The sequence below is a fragment of the Halictus rubicundus genome, chromosome 10, assembly GCF_050948215.1.
Source record: "Halictus rubicundus isolate RS-2024b chromosome 10, iyHalRubi1_principal, whole genome shotgun sequence".
In the NCBI taxonomy this organism is placed as follows: domain Eukaryota; kingdom Metazoa; phylum Arthropoda; class Insecta; order Hymenoptera; family Halictidae; genus Halictus; species Halictus rubicundus.
This window is the reverse complement of record NC_135158.1, coordinates 9,593,293-9,611,639: the sequence shown is the minus strand read 5'-3', so window position 1 is coordinate 9,611,639 and position 18,347 is coordinate 9,593,293. Positions and strand designations below refer to the sequence as shown.

Here is an 18,347-nt window from a genome sequence, read left to right as displayed (position 1 = left end):
TAATTAAAACGGAATTAATACGGAACTTAATTGAAACCGGCTAGAAAAACATTCGGAAATAGGATCGAAAGGAAGCGAATACTCATTTTCACCTACGCATAAAATATGTTTGGAAACTGTTTCGTCAAATCTAATGTTTATTATTTCACGAATAATAATATTGCAAATATTTCTTTTTCCTCAATATTTCCAAACTATAATAGTTCAGAGTAAGGTCATATAAATGAAATGATGTATTATAAGTGGACTGGAAAGACTATACTCGAAGCCAACAAACAATATATTAATGTAAAAGTTGTCGCATTGTTTTTCCTTGGAGTTTGATAACATCTTTAACGGAGTGAATTTAAGTATAGCTTCTGCAGAATCTAGATGACATGTCAACTAGTCTATAAATAATCACAGTCATACGTAACATGCAAACTAAAAAACTCCGTTTAATTATGATACAGCGTATATATTTATGCAGTTTGCAGTCTTAACTAATAAATTCTTAATAACATACGAACTCATATCCCGTCGGGAGAATTTATAACTGTCTAGGTAACTCAAAAATTATTAGAAACGTTATCATAACTCTGATTTTATTGACTTTCATGAATGTTTCTCGGTTAATAAGGTAAATTGAAACTCCATGGGGGTTCGAGCGAAATTCAGATAGAAAGTTGTCGATGAAAATTGCTCGTGTTTCAACGTCGTAATTGGAAAACACCGTCAAACGCAACGACAGATTTCATTAGCTCTCATAATCATTCAGGAACATTCACAAATCAAATCAAACGAGATATATTCTTTGAAATAAAAATACATTTAGGAATTACTTCACCATTTCAATTATTTATTAGAAATTTTTATCACGTTGTATATTATGTTTAACGTGTGTAAAAGTCTGTTGCTAATGCTATCGAAGAGGATAATCGATGAAAAGCTTTGTCAGAGATGAACAACACGCGTCAAGCCTGACACATCACTTTATTAAAACGAGGAAATAGGGAAGGATAAGAGAATCGTTCATTAACAGGCATTCGCCAGCTGTTGTCACGCTAATTACTCGTTGCGTTCCTCCGCGCGGCAATTAGAACCGATTACCGGCGGCGCGTATGTAAATCGCGAACATTTTCAATTCCGCGCACGCCATTGAAAAATCGTCGCCCGATATCCGGCGCCGTTCACGTCCATCCAGGCAATTAAATAGTAATCGATCATTACAACGGTTCGAGGATGAACGTCCGGTCTCGATAGTCGATCGAGAAAACGATCCACAAAGACAAAAACAATGTTCAAACAAAAACAATCGCCACATCCGACCACATAAACCTAAAACAAACTACTTGAATCTCATGTATTTACTTTCACACCTACGCAAAGAAATGTTTATACCGATCTCGATATAATTGCACGTTGACGTAGGCATTTAACGCGTCGATTACCATAATTGTCGTCGGACACGGCACCGGGATCAGTGTAAACGCCGATAAACAACTCCAGTTACGTTTTTTCACGTATACTAATTAATCGCACGGTATTAATAGAGAATCATAAGCGTGTGAATAATTCGCACTGTGAACTGTGTACGCGTTCTGCTCATGTTAGCGCACTCGGCTGTTAAATCGAAAATATCAGGCCGATCTTTCGCCGCGCGGTGAATGGTTTACGACGCCAGTGAAAATTATTATTAGCGACGCCGTAGAATTCGATTTCCATTAAAACACGACTACTGGTTTCGTCAGAGAATGCCGGATTGTTTATTGGTACGGCTTAGAATTAATCGGACTTGGTTGGCCGCGTGTGTGATTAATCGTCGCGGCGGACCCGATCGATTCAAATGGTAATTCCGCAACGGTCTTCCCTTGTTTCGACGAGCATTACCAGGCACAAAGGTCTCAATGAACTGCGAGAAAATGCGTTTTCTGCGACGTGGATGGACTCCTCGAAGAGCTGGGCGTGCTTCAATGGGCCTAGGACATTCGAACCGTCAGCCAGCACTGAGAACCGCGCATTTCTTCACGGTTTCTCCGTCTAAATATTAATGCGCGTCTTCTGGTCTAAAATACGTAGGCCATGTTTGGACATTTTTGTTAAGAAATCGGGCGACTATTTTGTAAAGAAGTTTTGCACACATATTTTACACTATTAGAAATGTACGATAGAATTTTTTCAAGTAAAAATATTTACAATTCTAGGAGTTATAGTTTCTTGAAGAGGGGCACAGAACTGGCTTAGAGCGTCATTCGGTAGGCCTCGTTTAGAAATTTTTGGAACGAGATCGAACGAATGTTTTGTATCGACATTTTGTACACATATTTTACATTATTGGAACTGTACGATAGAATTTTTTCAAGTAAAAATATTTACAATTCTAGGAGTTATAGATTCTTGAAGAGGGGCACAGAACTGGCTCAGAGCGTCATTCGGTAGGCCTCGTTTAGAAATTTTTGGAACGAGATCGAACGAATGTTTTGTATCGACATTTTGTACACATATTTTACATTATTGGAACTGTACGATAGAATTTTTTCAAGTAAAAATATTTACAATTCTAGGAGTTATAGATTCTTGAAGAGGGGCACAGAACTGGCTTAGAGCGTCATTCGGTGGGCCTCGTTTAGAAATTTTTGGAACGAGATCGGACAACTGTTCTGTATCGATATTTTGCACACACAATTTCCACTATTTGGACTGTACGATAGAATTTTTTCAAGTCAAAATACTTAAGATTGTAGAAGTTATAATTCCTCCATGACGATAGACATTGTCGAAAAATGTTCTGAATGCATGGGGAGGATTAAATCCTTTCTTAAATTTGTGTTTAATAATAAATAAATAGAGAACACGTTAATCGATCGCTCGCTCGTTAATCATCCGCAAAAGTTGCAATCGAAAACCGCCGGTGGATTCGCTGATGTATTTTTCGAGGAAACGACCACGTAATAAGCCGAGAGTATCTCGAATCTTTCGTGTGCAATGCTGAAATGTTACAGATTCGCGTTATCGCTTCAAATTTTATGTTCTAAACTTCGGCGAGCAGCTAGCTGTTCGATATAGGCTGAAATAATTCAAGTGCAACTCGCCGCGATCTTGATGGCAATTAATCTTCCGTTACGTTCTGAAAAATGAGCTGACCTCTAAGTATTGTAACTTCGTTTAAATGGTAATTTTTTTTCCCTAGATCTCCCTTCCACGGGGAACTCTAAAGATCGCTGGGGTTTCTTTTTAATTGAGAAATTTATGGGAATGACCGCGTAGCGGACATTTTCTTGCTGTGCTATCAGTTTCATAATTGAATAAATCATTGTAGTGTACGAAGTCAGAATTTCCTTTTAGGGCAAATGCAAATCGCGAGAGTTAAAATTTTATTCAACATGCGACTAGGATTGCTAATTTCTCGCTTGTTGGACACAAGGTGCGATTTTAATTTATTGTTCATTCTCCTCTGCTGGGAACAAGGTAAAATCTTTATTTGTGAATAGGCTCAAATTTGTATGTCTACAGATCGATATCGGATCAATATGGTAAAACGGAGAACATACATAAATACATTTTGTGAGCGAAGAAGAATTTCAAATCTGTCTCTGGCGGCGATTAAATTTTCTGAAACTTCGCACACATTGAGATTGGATGTATCTTCGGGAACAACATTTATTTTATTCGAGTCGTAACAGGACATTCGTTTCCGAAATAAAAACTTCTGTTCGATCCCGGTCGTCTGAATTGCTATGCAAAAATTCAGATTTCCTCGAGAGATTGCAACCCAGTTATGGTCTAATAAAGCAGAACCTTCGCCATATTGTCTCCCGCAGTTTCGGCTCATGTAACACGTCCTAAGTGTTTCAATGGGTTGTTCGGTGAGTTAACGCGTTGGCAATAACTCAACCGACAGGCCTCCGGCTTTTTTTTCACTGTCTTGTCGTGTATTTGGTCAGCGCTCGGCCGATTGTTGTCGCGGATTTGCATAATTACGAGCCGGCCCGCTAATATACGGCGGCTGATTTGCATACTTAATTCCGTAATTGGCGCTTCTTAATTGTTTAGTCGACTGAGTAACTCACTTGGCTTATCCTCACCCCCCTCCTCCTTTCAACCCTGTTCGATATTCTGTCGAGGAACAAGTTCAGCTACATTAACCCTTTGCACTCGAAGCTATTTTAAACGAAACATTTCTTCCGACGTAGAATATTGCCCTTCTATATATATATATTTTTCATGTTATACATACGAATATGGTGCAACTTACTCGTACTATACCGAAATGTTTAGTAATTTATTAAATACAAACAAATTTAATAATGTAAAAAATATTTTGAATAATGATACAGCAATTTTTAGTGGCGCCTTACAGTCGCCATTCAAGTGCTAAGGGTTAACACCACGAATGCCACGTTGGCCATATGCAGAGGACCCGATTTGTTCATCGGGCTTGAAAAACAATTTTTGTTACAATGTATTAGCCCTCGTACACTCAGAGATAGTTGCACGAAAGAGCCTAGAACAATATTGCATCCACGTTAAAATATTATTTTTCCCATTTTAAAATGCTGGTGTATCATATTGACCCGATTACAATTATTAGCAAAAGAAATAAACGTCTATACAACTTCTGTGTGCTTTCAATCAATGCACACAATTTTTATTTCGCATAAAAATCCGCAGTACACCTATAATGAATCTTGTATTTTCTATTCTTATATCGTTAAATAAGTTGCTGTGATATTATGCGACTCGTATGGGCACTGGTGTGCCAGTCAACGTGTTGATGGCCGACGGTGACGCGTCGCCTTTTAAAGACCATCCAGTTTCGTGAAAACCGAGTACAGTTTCGCTTCCTCGAGCACGAATTTCTCTGTATCGAGCTGTCGGAGTCGTATGCCCTCTTGTACCTTGCTAATTTTGGACGTCGTCGAAACTTAACGGTACCCGCGTTTATCATTCTTTGTTACACAACCGGCATTTACATTTTCGCGAGCGAGCAAGAGCCTCTTCCGCCTATGTCCGATCGCGAGATAAAAAAAAAAAATCGTATATTTATGCGTGTGCCCGTTTTTGCGGGACGATTTGGTCCCCGGAGCTGCTCGAACGCTGCCTTTCTTGATTACGATTCACTTCGCGGCGTGGACGTTGAATAATTGATTGTTCGCCCGAGTCGTAAAGTATTTTCAGCGTGGGCACCGAAAAATTGGGGAATATTCTGCGGAAAGAGAATTATTTGTGGTCGGGGGAATCTTGCGAGATAGTAAACGAGACAGGAGAATTTGTAGACATTTGTAATTTTGGTTGTTGTGTTCGAAATTGGGGTTGTCTACACCCCATAATCGTGACATCACCGTGTTACAAATTTTTCAAATATTTTACACCTGTGTCATGTCAATGGATCGTGGATTTTTATGCAAAATCAGAATTTTTCGTCTGAATTGCAAGGCACGCGAGTGCATCAAAAATTTATTTAGATAAAATTTCTTTATCTTCCACGTTCAATAGGTTGAAAGAAGTATAATTGCAGTTTATAATTCTTCAAATATCTTTCTAATGAATAGAATCGACTTTTCGGGGCCGTCACGCTTCAGATCACCGTCCTGAAACCGTCTCTTGTCTCGCGGCACGACAAGCTTCGCACCCTATGCCCGACGTCGCTCGACAGAAACCACCCTCCGATTTTCTGCGACGGCTGCACGGTCGCGCATAGTTTCCCATCGCGCTAAACCTCCGATAAAAAATAATCCGGGTTATCGGTTGTATCTCGACGGTCGCATTTGCATCGGCGGTCACGTCGCGTTTACGGCCGTGTTTCGAACAATTAAAAACGCATTAGGCGGCCGGGGTCGTCGGCTTCTTAGACAGGTGAGATGAGAGGAGAAGGAGGAGGAGGAGGAGGAGGAGGCGTGGGGGCAGCAAAAGCAAAGGTAAAACGTGGGGGAGGGGGAAGGTAGTTGGTGGGGGGAGAAGGTGTATCCCGCGACGTGTTGGAATCGGCTCGGGATATAATTTGATACGTTTACGATTTGCTCTTGTTTTTCAGTAATTTCGAGTCGCTCTGGGCGGCTCAGCTGCGAGCGCACACATTGCGAGAGCGTAATTACAGGCCCGTCTAGGCCCTCCGAGGCCCCCCTAGCCCTTCTGTGCCCGATGGGGCCCTATGGGCCCCGTTTCGCAACCCCCCTTTTGGCTCGCGGACTCGTGGCAGCCGGGAACACCGCCCCCGGCGACGTCTAGGAAGCGCCTAGAGATCCGCTAACGACGGAACCGGCGACTTTCGGTCTGCTGGAAATGATAGAGACCGGATGAAGGATAGAGAGGTTAAGTGGGGGTTTATGGGGGAACGATGAACGGATGGGACGCGATGTTGGGGGGCTGGAAAATGCACGGGGATTAGGGAGATGCAGCCAATCGGCTCCGGGGAATCGGGGTTTCGCGAAGGGAGGAGAAACGGGGGTGAGAAAATGATGGTGTTGTCGCTTGACGGGTTAGAGTTTGGTTAAACGGAGCTGATAATGTGGCCAATTTGCAATTTGTGAGGCGTGCATCGTTTAGCAAGCGTGGTTCTGAGAGGTTTTTCATAATAAATTGCGATTAATCGAATTATTGAGATTTTTTAGGGTGGTGCCTGTGTCTAATTTGTAATTTTTGACGACTAGACCCTTTACAAACTGTGGTTTTAGGTGGTCTTTGGTTTTTGGAGGAATTTATGTTTCTGCAGAGCTAATTAAACGAAAGAATTAGGATTGACGAAATAAAGTGACAATTTTTAGGGTGGCACGTATCGATTTGCAATTTTTGCTGTGCAGCAATTTTGATCTTGTGGGAATTATGGTTCTAAATGATTCTTCAGTTTTTCAGGAATTTATGAGTCTATAGATCTCATCAAGTGAAACAATTAAGTACGATCAATAGAATTAAGTGAGATCCAGTTTATAAACTATAGATCTTCCAAACTTCATGGCCTTAAATAGTTCTTGTGTTCTAGGAATTTATACGACCATAGAGCTAATTGAATGAAACAATTGTGATTAATGGAATTAAGTGAGAATTTAGAAAGAAGAATTGTAGTATTGAGAGGGTAGAAAGAAAATAGAGACGGTTGGAAGTGAAGAAAGCGTTGGTTTTCAAAAGTAGACGTGGAATAAGGGTCAAGATGGGGGTGAAGAAGTGTCGTAGAACAACTAAAGGAAATCGAGAATATTATAGTTATAGACAACTGACATATAGAAGTAGACCAAAGAAATGTGATTTGCGACACACGCTACTATCCAGAGAAATAGCAAGTCTAAGGGAACATGCTTACACGAACATGAAATTGATTTTCAAGAAATCAATGTATCAAGCAGTCAATTTCTCCCTACGGCAATCGCAAGAAAAAATCTTTTTACCATAAAGTACTATAAACATCACGGTACAGAAATTATAATATAAGTGTAGGACAATATAAAAATATGAAGTACAGCATATAAAAATATATAATACGCTGCACAAAGATATTTACAAGAGAAGAACCAATTTTACTGCAAAAGATCATCGAACGAGAGATAAAAAAAATGTATAAAATTAAAGAGAAGTGAAAAATATCGAAATTAAGTAGAATAGTGGAGGAATATGGCCAAATAGTTTTTATGCAGCCAATATAGTATCACAAAGATTATGTTCTGTCGATTCCTCGGCACTGAAGATTACGGCACGTAACAGCGCTTATTAGTATGAAACGAGCCGTGTTCAGTAATCGATTAATAATTACGACGATTATCGATGAAACCTGTCGAATGATCGGCGTCGTTGTTCCGTGAAAAGGCTGGTAATCGATCGAAACTGTGATCCCTGGCGTCGACCACGAGCCTCTAACATTTCTCGCGGCGCAGTACAACGAAAAATCAGAGCGCCTCTATAAATAATACGACGTTACCAACAACACTCGGCAGTCGGTAAAACCGGCTTAAATAATCTATTTCCATTGTTTTACGAATACAAAGAGCTCTTTATAAGAACATCTCCTAGAGAGCATTGTCATTAATTATTTTGAATCCGCTGCTAACTATAGATGACCGTAAGAACTTTGCCAACTGAAATTGATCTTTTGTCATAAGAAAATTACTGTAAGTGTGAGACCCCACCAATCGGTTATAATATTTATTGGTATGTTCCGGAACTAACGTGCGACATTTTGAAATCGAATGTACGACATTTCTTTGCACCAAGCGACTGCAACTGGGGCGTGAAAATTTCTGTTGTTCAGAAAGTATGAAGGTTCATACTATGAACTGTAATCTCTTTATTGACTGAAACTTAGTTAAACTTTTTCGTTTATTTTTCTTTTTTGAAGTTCTAGTGCAAGTAGGTGTGGGCTGCGTAATCGTCTATAGTTCTGCAATGCATGAATGCGACCATGCGTGCACGTGTGTGCAAATTTATTTCTCTTTGGGTATACAAAAATTTGGATAGACGTATTCTTGTTATTTTGATCAAGTAATGTGATTTAGTCGTTTATAGCGGTGCGTCAACCTAGTGTTAAAAGCGTTAGGCACGAGAACTATGCGGTGTAGGTGGGTTTTCATAGAACGACAGGACCGATCGTGCCGTTGACAAGCGATCGTCGCTCGATCGTCGCTCGATCGGGATCGCGATCCATTGTTTACAGCCGGCCAAGGCAGCGGCGATCCATCAAGGATGGAGGAATGCAACTCGTAAGAATGCTCGCACGTGGAAACGCATCTTACTTAAGCTTACGCGTGCATACGTGATGTGGCCATTAAAGCGGGCATCTAGCGACCTTCTGCCACACGAGATATGCGTACCGTGCGTGCGCCTAAAGACCCAGTTAACATTTCAACCATTTGCCCGAGCCTTTGCATAGCAATGCGATCATTGAGGACGTCGTGGACTGGATCCGGCCGGGTGGTTCGATCGTTTTATCGATCCTCTCGATCCTCGCCCTCCAGCCTTCCTGGCTGATTTCGCTATTTAGCTCCCCTACAAACGCTACCATTAAAACAACAATTTTATACCGTTTACTGCCACACTTATCCGCGAAACGATTGCCCCACTGTGCGAGAAAATTATTTTTTATTGCCTTATAATTGTTCGCGAGTTTTTACGACTAGATTTTATTACCTCAGGCCATTTGTTTAATGACTATAATATCCCATGCACAATTGTAGTGATACGATATTCGGCAAAAATGGCAACGCAGGCTCGTTTCGGTTTAATTCGTTTCCACGTTTATTACTGTCTTTAGTAATGAGTTTAGTACCTTGTGGGAAATTATTGTTTGTAGGACGAAGATTGTTTCAATGTGTTCTGACAATGGTTCGGTTTAGATACAATTTTCATAACGAGTAAAAATGGAAAGCATACTTCATATCAATTGCGATTTGTTAATATCACGCAGAAATTCATTGATCGCAGTTTGAAGAATGTTTAGTATTTCTACAGGCATTGAGAAATTGACAAACAGGACAGTGAACATAGAGAGCAATACATTTGCATTTTGAATTACACGTTTGTCAAGAAAACGTGCAAACGTGTGGAAATCAAACGACGAATTTCTCTGTTTGGTGAGAGACCAGCTGAAGAAAACGTCATAGTACGGAGAATCCGTTGTTCCCGGTTGGCAGAAGGAAGACACAATGAAAGATCAACGATCCGAGGAAAATTTCGAATTCAACGGGGATCGCGGAGGCAGCGGTCTCGAGCCCAGCGGCGAGGATCGAGGATCGAGCGATTTATCGTGGCGAGCTTTCCGGGCAAAGTATCCCCGGCCGACTTCCGGCAGACGTGGGTATCGGTCGATCGACATGACTCTTTCGAGGCGGAATACTCAATTACCCGAGCGGACTTCTAGGTGCTCGCGCCGGCCGCTTCGCCTCGCCTTGCCTCGCCTCGCCTCGCCATCGTGTGCCTCGTTTTCTTCTCGGTTGTATGCATATCGGTCTGCTCCGCGAGCGGATCGCGCGACCGCCTCGCGTGTCGTTACTCACCCTCGTGACGACAAGCTGACAGAATCCGCGATGACCACGCTCAAAAAATTAATTAGACCCTAATGAATTATCCGGGAATCCTTGCCGGCGCCCTCCGGCGACACTACTCCAAAGCCTGGAATTTCATTCACCGATGAAAATACTCCGGTATACAATACATTATTTATACCGAATGTCATTCCGAGTTCCATTACAATTATTCTACGTTATAGCGCGCACCTTAATTGTCTCTCCTAATTAAAGAAAGTATTTTTATTTGATGTGAAAGATACAATTTGCACCACTGTACGATAGAGTCCTTTTAAAAACGAATTATCGGTGTTTGTTGTAAATATTTTTGTTTTGTTCGTATAAAATGTTAGTATGAAACATATCTTCAAAAATTAAGTTACTTTAACTTTATCTGGACCAATTGCTTGCTGAGTGTTGTATAAATGCGATATTTATTAATGTAATACAGAATCCTAACAATTCGAAAAATGAATTCTGTGACACTGTTCCTCGAATTTATTTTTTGTATTCGTACGAAACCGACAAGTCGTGTTGATATCGATATTAACCCTTTGCACTCGGCGCTAGTTTCAATCTAAAATTAAATTTTTCTTCCGTCTTACAATATTTTCATTTTATTCATACGAAACTGATCTGATTTCTACGTATAATATTTAAATGTTTAGTAATCTATTAAATTGAAATTTTGTAATGTAAAAAATATTTGAAATAATGCCACAACAATTTCTAGTGGTGTTTCAGAGTCACCACTCGAGTGCAAAGGGTTAAAAATGAAGTTACTTCATACAGAACATCATAATAAGGGCGTAGTAATTTTTCTAAGATGAGGGATTGGTTGTTTGGTACAACAGATGCAATTTTGGTTACCGAGTGAACACGAAGCATACTGTATTCGTAGAACTGGCTTGTTGTTGACACGGTTTCTTTAGGAATGAAATTGTTTCAGGTCCCGACATACCCGGGTTCCTTCTACAACCGTTCAGGAAGCCGAAGAGAATAAGGACAGCGTTCAGCCCCAGCCAATTGCTGAAGCTCGAGCACGCGTTCGAGAAAAATCACTACGTGGTCGGCGCCGAAAGGAAGCAGCTGGCGCAGGCGCTTTCGTTGACGGAAACACAGGTACCGTAGTGTCCTGTAATCGTGAATTTGCCGCCATTTTCTCGGACCAGACCTCTGACATTCCGCGACATAGATAGACGACACGGAAACTCCAGCAACGATTAACCTTAGATCGCAACGCTTAGAAATCGACCTTCCAATGTCACCTTTGGAACCGAAATGTCCAAAAAATGAGCAACAAAATGTTCCTAGATTTTCTCGAACAAAAATATATTAACAATTTGACAGATCCATGTTCAATGTTAGCATTCTTGACAAGTTTAATGGAGACGCTATAAATCTTTCGGTAGAATGAATTTTATGAAAGTTTGTTTACATAGAGATTGCGCTCTCCTTTGAGGTTCGAGATCTCAGATCGTAGATCTCTACTTAGATTTATTCTTTCTTGTTAATCAGAGGGATTGTAGGAATTGTAAGCGGACTAGAATCCTGCCGGAGATAATTGCACGATAATTAACCGAGTAATTACTCGTTGAGGGTGCGAATGAGCTCGGCCGGCCACAAATTATATCGTTTAGGAGAGCGAGCAGTCAATTATCGAGAACGCAGACAAAATTCCACGTTTATCTCACGCACTGTATCACGAGCCGCCCTTCGGTGCACGTTCTAATCATCGATTAAGTTACTGAAGCGCCGTTCTACCACCAATAAGTAGATTCAGTCGACAACGAACAGACAAAGTTCCGTTTGCTCGATCACTCTCCAAATATAACCTCGAACGACGCATACCAGTAAGGAAAAACAACCTTTTTCTAAAAATTGGGTCGTTCTACTATTTTCAAAATGGCGTTTCTTCGTGGATTAATTTTCTCAAAATTAAAACAATTCACGTCACAGGACATTAAATATGTGAAATATCAATTCATCCTTACACAGACTTCTGTGGAAAACATTGAGTTCCGCATTATTTATTTATTTCTGCATGAAAAATCTGCCTCCATGAATTTTATCATTCAGAGATGTTCTCTCTGTTTATTTATTGAACTTTCAAAAATATTTTCGTCAATTCTAAAGCAATCTAAAGCAATAGTAATAAATTCAATAATTATTAACCAACTGGATTAAACGAATCTCATTACGTGCATGCAACAGGACAAACGATAAAAAGAAAATGTTGAAACAACAGAATAAGATAAAACGAGTAATCGTGGAAATTAGTGAAATCCGTCAAAGGGTTAGCGATAGTTATGGGTGTTATTAAGCAAAAAATTAAATTTTTCAATGTCACCGGGCCATGATATTCGCTCATAAACTAGCCTCGGCTGACAAACAAATTATCGAACGTTTTCATCGTCGGTCGCAGCATGTAAGAGGCAGTTGCGCGAAATTTATTTGAAAGGTTACGTAACACGCATTCTTCGCTCGTGATTGTGGAGTAGCCTTCAGCCCTTAACGGCGCGTTCCCAACGAGCCCTGGCCGGGTCTCCGAATAACGAGGGGATTGATATGCTAATAGGGGATCTGAGGGGTGTACACACGCGATATTCGCGGCGATTCGCGCGTGTGCGAGAAAGTGCGTGCCGGACGCTCCAGATGCATTACGTGCATATATCACAGGCGTCGCGTTACGTATTCTATGGGCGTAACACGCTCCGAAAAAGGGAAAGAGCCAGAGGGGAGTCGCAGGAGGGTGGTATTGTGAATCGAGGAGAATGGAGGAGCTGCGACGCCATCTTGGAAACTGGCTTTCGACATACTCGCACCCTCCTCTATCCCCCGTTTCATCTTTGTATCTCAGCTTCAAAATAGTTTTCAAAAACAATTTCACTTCTATACTCAGCGATTCTGAACTTTACTCGCTTTTGTTCGAGATTTGGACGATCTCCAGGTTTCTAACTATCCCTATCAGTTTACGTTTTAGAATTGGAAAATAGTGCTCAACGGCATTTTAATTAGATCCATTTTTATTGCATACAGTTGCACAATTTTCAATTGAAATTAATCAACTGAATAGCTAAATAATGCCTGTGAATTTTTAGTTTGATACTCCCGATCTTCGTTATGGCCAAAATGGCGCTGATGTAATGTACGTTCAACGGAAGCTGTTAATATAGGCTTGAATCATGAAGTAATAAATTATTCATTGGTTATCTATACACTATGTAGAACAATGAGAACAGAATGCTGACTTGGTAATTAGATTATAGATCTTTATGCAAAGTAGGAATGCCCTGGAGCAATTTAATGAAACCAGAGATAAATTGGAGTTTGTTTTTTGCTTTGAGAATTCTGCTCGTAAATTAAAAACGTAATGAAAGTACTCTTTCGACGTATTATCTAATTTTACTAATAACACTGATATCGTTCTTTAACTCTTCCGTGTAAAAAATATGAAGAATATATTAATGTACAATTCATTAAATTTCTTAACTCTAGAATGTTTTACGTTGCCTTTCCATCTACTATTCTACAGCATAAATTTCTGGTATCCTGAAAACACAAACAGCCTCATTCCAGTTAAGAATATAAAGAAAATGTTAATCTTCGCAGTACTTGCATTCTATTAAATTACCCTCCGTCTAAAATGTTTTATATTGAATTTATTCTACACCATAAATTTCTAGAATGCTGAGCGTTTCGAAATGAATTCGGGTTAAATTGAGCCTAACAACCACCGAGGGGTCGGTCTTATCAAGCGCCCTCCGGTGGATTACTTAATGACACACCGAGCTGGTACCGCTAATATGCTTCTTATTGCATGTTTACGTTGCTCTTCGTGCACCAGCGAGGTATTATTATTATTACTTTTTAATCCGTCGGCTCGAAAAAAAGTTCCAGGCAAACGTACCGTACGATGTTTCTTTAGCCACGAGGGAAAACTGGCTGGCCTATTCCGGAGCGAAAGATTAGAAAAGATTGGCCTGTTAAAGTTATGTTTCGAGCTTAATTAACATCGTACAAGTTGAGCACAACCACCGATTTACATCCCCCGTGTTTGTGCTAGAGGCCCTCTAAACGGCAGCTGGTTCGCGTGTTACACGTTGTAGAAGTCGGGCTCTTAACTCGGCCGTTAATTAAACTTATTATGCACGCTTGCAATTTGCGCGAGATAAGCAAGGTAAACATTTAAATCAGTTTTTCCCCCGGTTTTTTACGACGCCTTGATTGCCGATGTCACATAATTCCTCGCCGTTCCCGTTACACCAGTTCCCGGCTTTCGACGGTTCAAATTGCTCCTATTTGTCGGGCGGACTTAATGCACTGATAATTAAAATCTAGCCAAGTCGTGACGTTTAGGAAATCTACTTCCAACTAGATCGGTCGGCGGCCATTTTTACGCAAACGTAAATTATTCTTCTAAAAAGCTTCTAAAAGGTACTAAAGCTTCGTCGACGAAATAAATTTTCCCTTTAACCACTTTAATTTCTACAATCCGAAAATAATAATTTACAAGAATCTTTACAATCTGTTAATTACTCCCTTAACTCCTTAGCATTTCACAGGTTTTTATTATTCATACGTTACCCCTACCACAGGACAAAGATAAATTGATTTTCTGCTCGAACAATGAAAATTTTGGGACAAATTATTGCGTCACCGATCGAGCAGTCAACTCGTTAGGCCGTCGATTAATAAACTCGGCAACGGATGTTGACAGTTCCATTAAAGTGTCCACAGATAAATTGCGAACATATTGTTGACTTTTGCGGAGGAAGATTAATTGCGGCCGGCCGTTTGCGTTGTAATTAATAGAGCGCTCAGTGCTGGAATAAACGCTATTATAAACCGATCTCAACAAAGACGATTCTAATCGTCGAACCGGCGCGGCCAATCAACGTTCGGACGCACCTTAATTAGCGGTTGCGCGGCTTGATCTCGAATATAGCAACACGCGCGAGCTGCAAGGGCTCCGTGCGCCTTGTTCTCGCGCTTGTTCGGATTCATAAAGCGGAGCGTGCGTTACACGCGACCCGGTGGCCCTCATTAGGGGCCCTAATTACGTGCGATTAGTCCCGCAATTACCCGGGGAATACATTAGAGCCGCGCTTTCGAGGCGGCGGAATCGCGATCACGCAGACGTTCGTTCGGTTTTCCGCTCGCGAGTCACGAACGGGTCCCTTCTGCATCAAATTCGATCGATTTATACCATTCGCGGCGGCGACTGGGTCGCTGCTGACCCGAATCTCCATTTTTATTTCGTGCATCTCGTTCGAGAGAACGTCCGAACACTGAAAGATTATCATTGCCGGTCGAATGCTCGGTTACAGATTTTTTAAAAATTACAAGGAATCTAAATAAATTCGTTATAAAATAAGTTAAATTTGGGCGCAATCAAAATTGTTTCTCGAAAGTTATAAATGAATGAAAAGAATTTAAAAGCTTCAACGGATTGGTCCCAGCGTATTCAAATTATTAAAGGAAGAAAGAACTTTCCGATTGGCTCCTGATCATTTTTACTAGTGGCACCATATCGCAGAAAGAATTATACTCTTGGTTAATAAAAGGTTTCTCGAGCGATCACAGCTTGTTAATAAATTAGCCACTCGGAACCGTTCTGCGTTCCTTTCGAGGATCGAGGGCATTAAGCACGTCAATAACCGGTACACTATTTTTAATTAAATTTCATATTTATACAGCAATTCGGTCGTAAATAATTTTATAGAATCCCGGGCGAAGAAGATTGCTTCTGTTTCCCTCGGCTGACGGCCGGCCACGTCGTGCACATTATGCAAACGCATTTTTATGTGTTTTTTATTGCCCAGCGGGCAGCGAGTCTGCACATCGCAATTAGCGGGAGCGCGGTGTGTTAGCCTTGCGTAATTAAAAGATGCCTATTAACAAAACAGATGAGAGTCTCGTGATAGGGAGAGCAGGTGGACAATGGCGGAGCTCGGAGCACGTTCCGGATGATTGTCGTCGATGTTCCGATCAAATTACGGATATTTAGTGCGCGATACCTTTCATATTTTCTGTCGGATCACTGGATTGATGCTGGTCATTAATATTCAATTAAAAACGGGTTGTAAGTCGGAAATACGAGGCAATGAACAAATTGGATAGATTAATCGGCGAACACGGTAGCATTCGACTCTACTTTGTCTCTGTTAACGAGCAAGGAACACGATTTTAATTTAGTTTTGTCAGCGCGTCCATTTGGAAATTTATTTCATTTTAATTTTCCCGATGCAGAAATACGATTATCAAATTGCGTATGCACTAGCGCCAAAACACGAGTAGGTGAAATTTAAAGCACTAATTTAAAAATAATTGATAGTCTGATGATCACCATACTGCAGCATTCTCAATTAGACGTTCAAACTCTAATGAACTTTAAACAGTTTTCCAGCAACATTTTCCTATTAAATTTTCCCATGATACGAACATTGAATTAAACGACCTGAATTAAACGACTTGATGACCAGATGCATTTTCATATAATATTTGAATATTTAAAACCGCTGCTTCGAAGCATCCAGGGGACGAGCAAAAAATGACCGGTACCGATCAGTTTTCCTCGAGATGATAATTGAAAGCTATTAAACGTGCTATTACACTCGTCGATGTAAATTAGCTCTCCTCCGAAATGATCTATACGGTCTCGATCGGGGAAACAGATTTTCTACGCGACTAACGTTCGCAACACGCGACTCTAGGCGCGCACCGCGTTATCTGTATTTTTCGGTGTTCGCTCGGCAGAACCAGCCGTCAAGCGTAATTCCGAGCGGGACTGTCCTCGAACTATTGCAGCGCGACCAACAAGACCTGTTACACGGTTATAAATCAGAAGCAAGTGACCGGACCGAGAGGACATGATTGACATCAGCGGAACCGAGCAGAACCAAAAGGAAACACCGCGAGGAACACCGCACACGGACACACATAGATGTACCGGTGTTCCGACGATAATTAAGAAGACGGGGTAGCGAGACCTGTTGTTCAACTGTTGCGACGACCTTACTATACCTTCTTGCTATGCCGTGGTGTACAGCGCGGTTCAAAAGAGGCGATTCTGTCTTATAGGTTGCTACATGTTCGAAGTGCACGTTCAATCATCAGGATGTTGGAAATTTTTATCCAAATGGGTCTTAAAGCAGTTTTAGGTTCATTTAGAATTTATTATACAGGATGATTCATCTTTAAGTAGCTGTTTAAATGTTTTCTTCAGTTGTCATGGTATAAGAAATATTCATCAGGAATTTTTTAAAAATTGTCTTTTCTGAAGAGACCTCCTAAAAGATCTTTAAAAAATTGCCTTGTCTATAAGGATCTTTAAAAAATGATTTTCTCTGAAAAGGTGTTCAATAGAGTCCTTAAAAAATGATTTTCTCTGAAAAGGTGTTGAATAGAGTCCTTAAAAAATGATTTTCTCTGAAAAGGTCTTCAATAGAGTCCTTAAAAAATTATTTTCTCTGAAAAGGTCTTCAATAGAGTCCTTAAAAAATTATTTTCTCTGAAAAGGTCTTCAATAGAGTCCTTAAAAAATTATTTTCTCTGAAAAGGTCTTCAATAGAGTCCTTAAAAAATGATTTTCTCTGAAAAGGTCTTCAATAGAGTCCTTAAAAAATTATTTCCTTTGAAAGGATCCTTGAAAGATGTTCATCCTCGTGAAGATCTTTCGAAGACGTTAAACTCTTTAAAAGTATGTCTAAAAAATTGTTTTCTTAGAAAGAATCTTTCCAGGAGAAAAATGTTACTTCTTTTCTAAGAAGAGTCTTTCTAGACTCTCGAAAGTATCCTCGACAGGACAGCTGCTTTCTAAATTATTTAAAAATATTCCAGGACCAAGCGAGTTCCTCAACAAGGAGATTTTATTTGTAATTTATGACAGAAGCAACTACAAGCAAACAATACGAGTAGCAGCATGCTCCCACCTGAATCACGAGCCCACACGCTCTCGAGCGTCGTAGAGTTGGGATTAATGGGCCGAATCGTCTCGATTTTAGAGTGGATACAAGCCTGACGACTTTAATTGATTAGGAGGCCGCCGGAAGGCGATAAACCCGCCGGCTCGAGTTTCGATCAGCGTTCCCGCCGATGATTAATCGCGGCCAGTTTCCTGCGTAACATTGATGATTCGCGGTGTACCCGGGGGACGTGTCGCTTGGAAAATGATCGGGCCCCGCTACTTTCTCCAATAAATCCACGACCGGCGACGCTAACACACGCGTCGCGACACGACGAAAATGAGAATGAAGGCGGGGGAAAAAGACGAGCCGGATGATGATTAATCGCGTCGCGTTGCAACGAGACGCGGAACCACCGCGATCGTGGCCCGGAACGCGGAGGAATCGCGGAAGCGACGATTTTTCGTGGCCG

General features: G+C 40.8%; 1 protein-coding gene across 1 annotated transcript in view; it reads left to right on the top strand.

Annotated features, from left to right (window-relative positions):
- The window catches only part of LOC143357896 (uncharacterized), a 45,744-nt gene that overhangs the window by 11,140 nt on the left and 16,257 nt on the right, over positions 1–18,347 (top strand). The window contains exon 2 of the mRNA XM_076794572.1: positions 10,918–11,090. Within this exon, the coding sequence (XP_076650687.1) occupies positions 10,918–11,090 (173 nt within the window). The remainder of the gene's footprint in view (positions 1–10,917; positions 11,091–18,347) is intronic.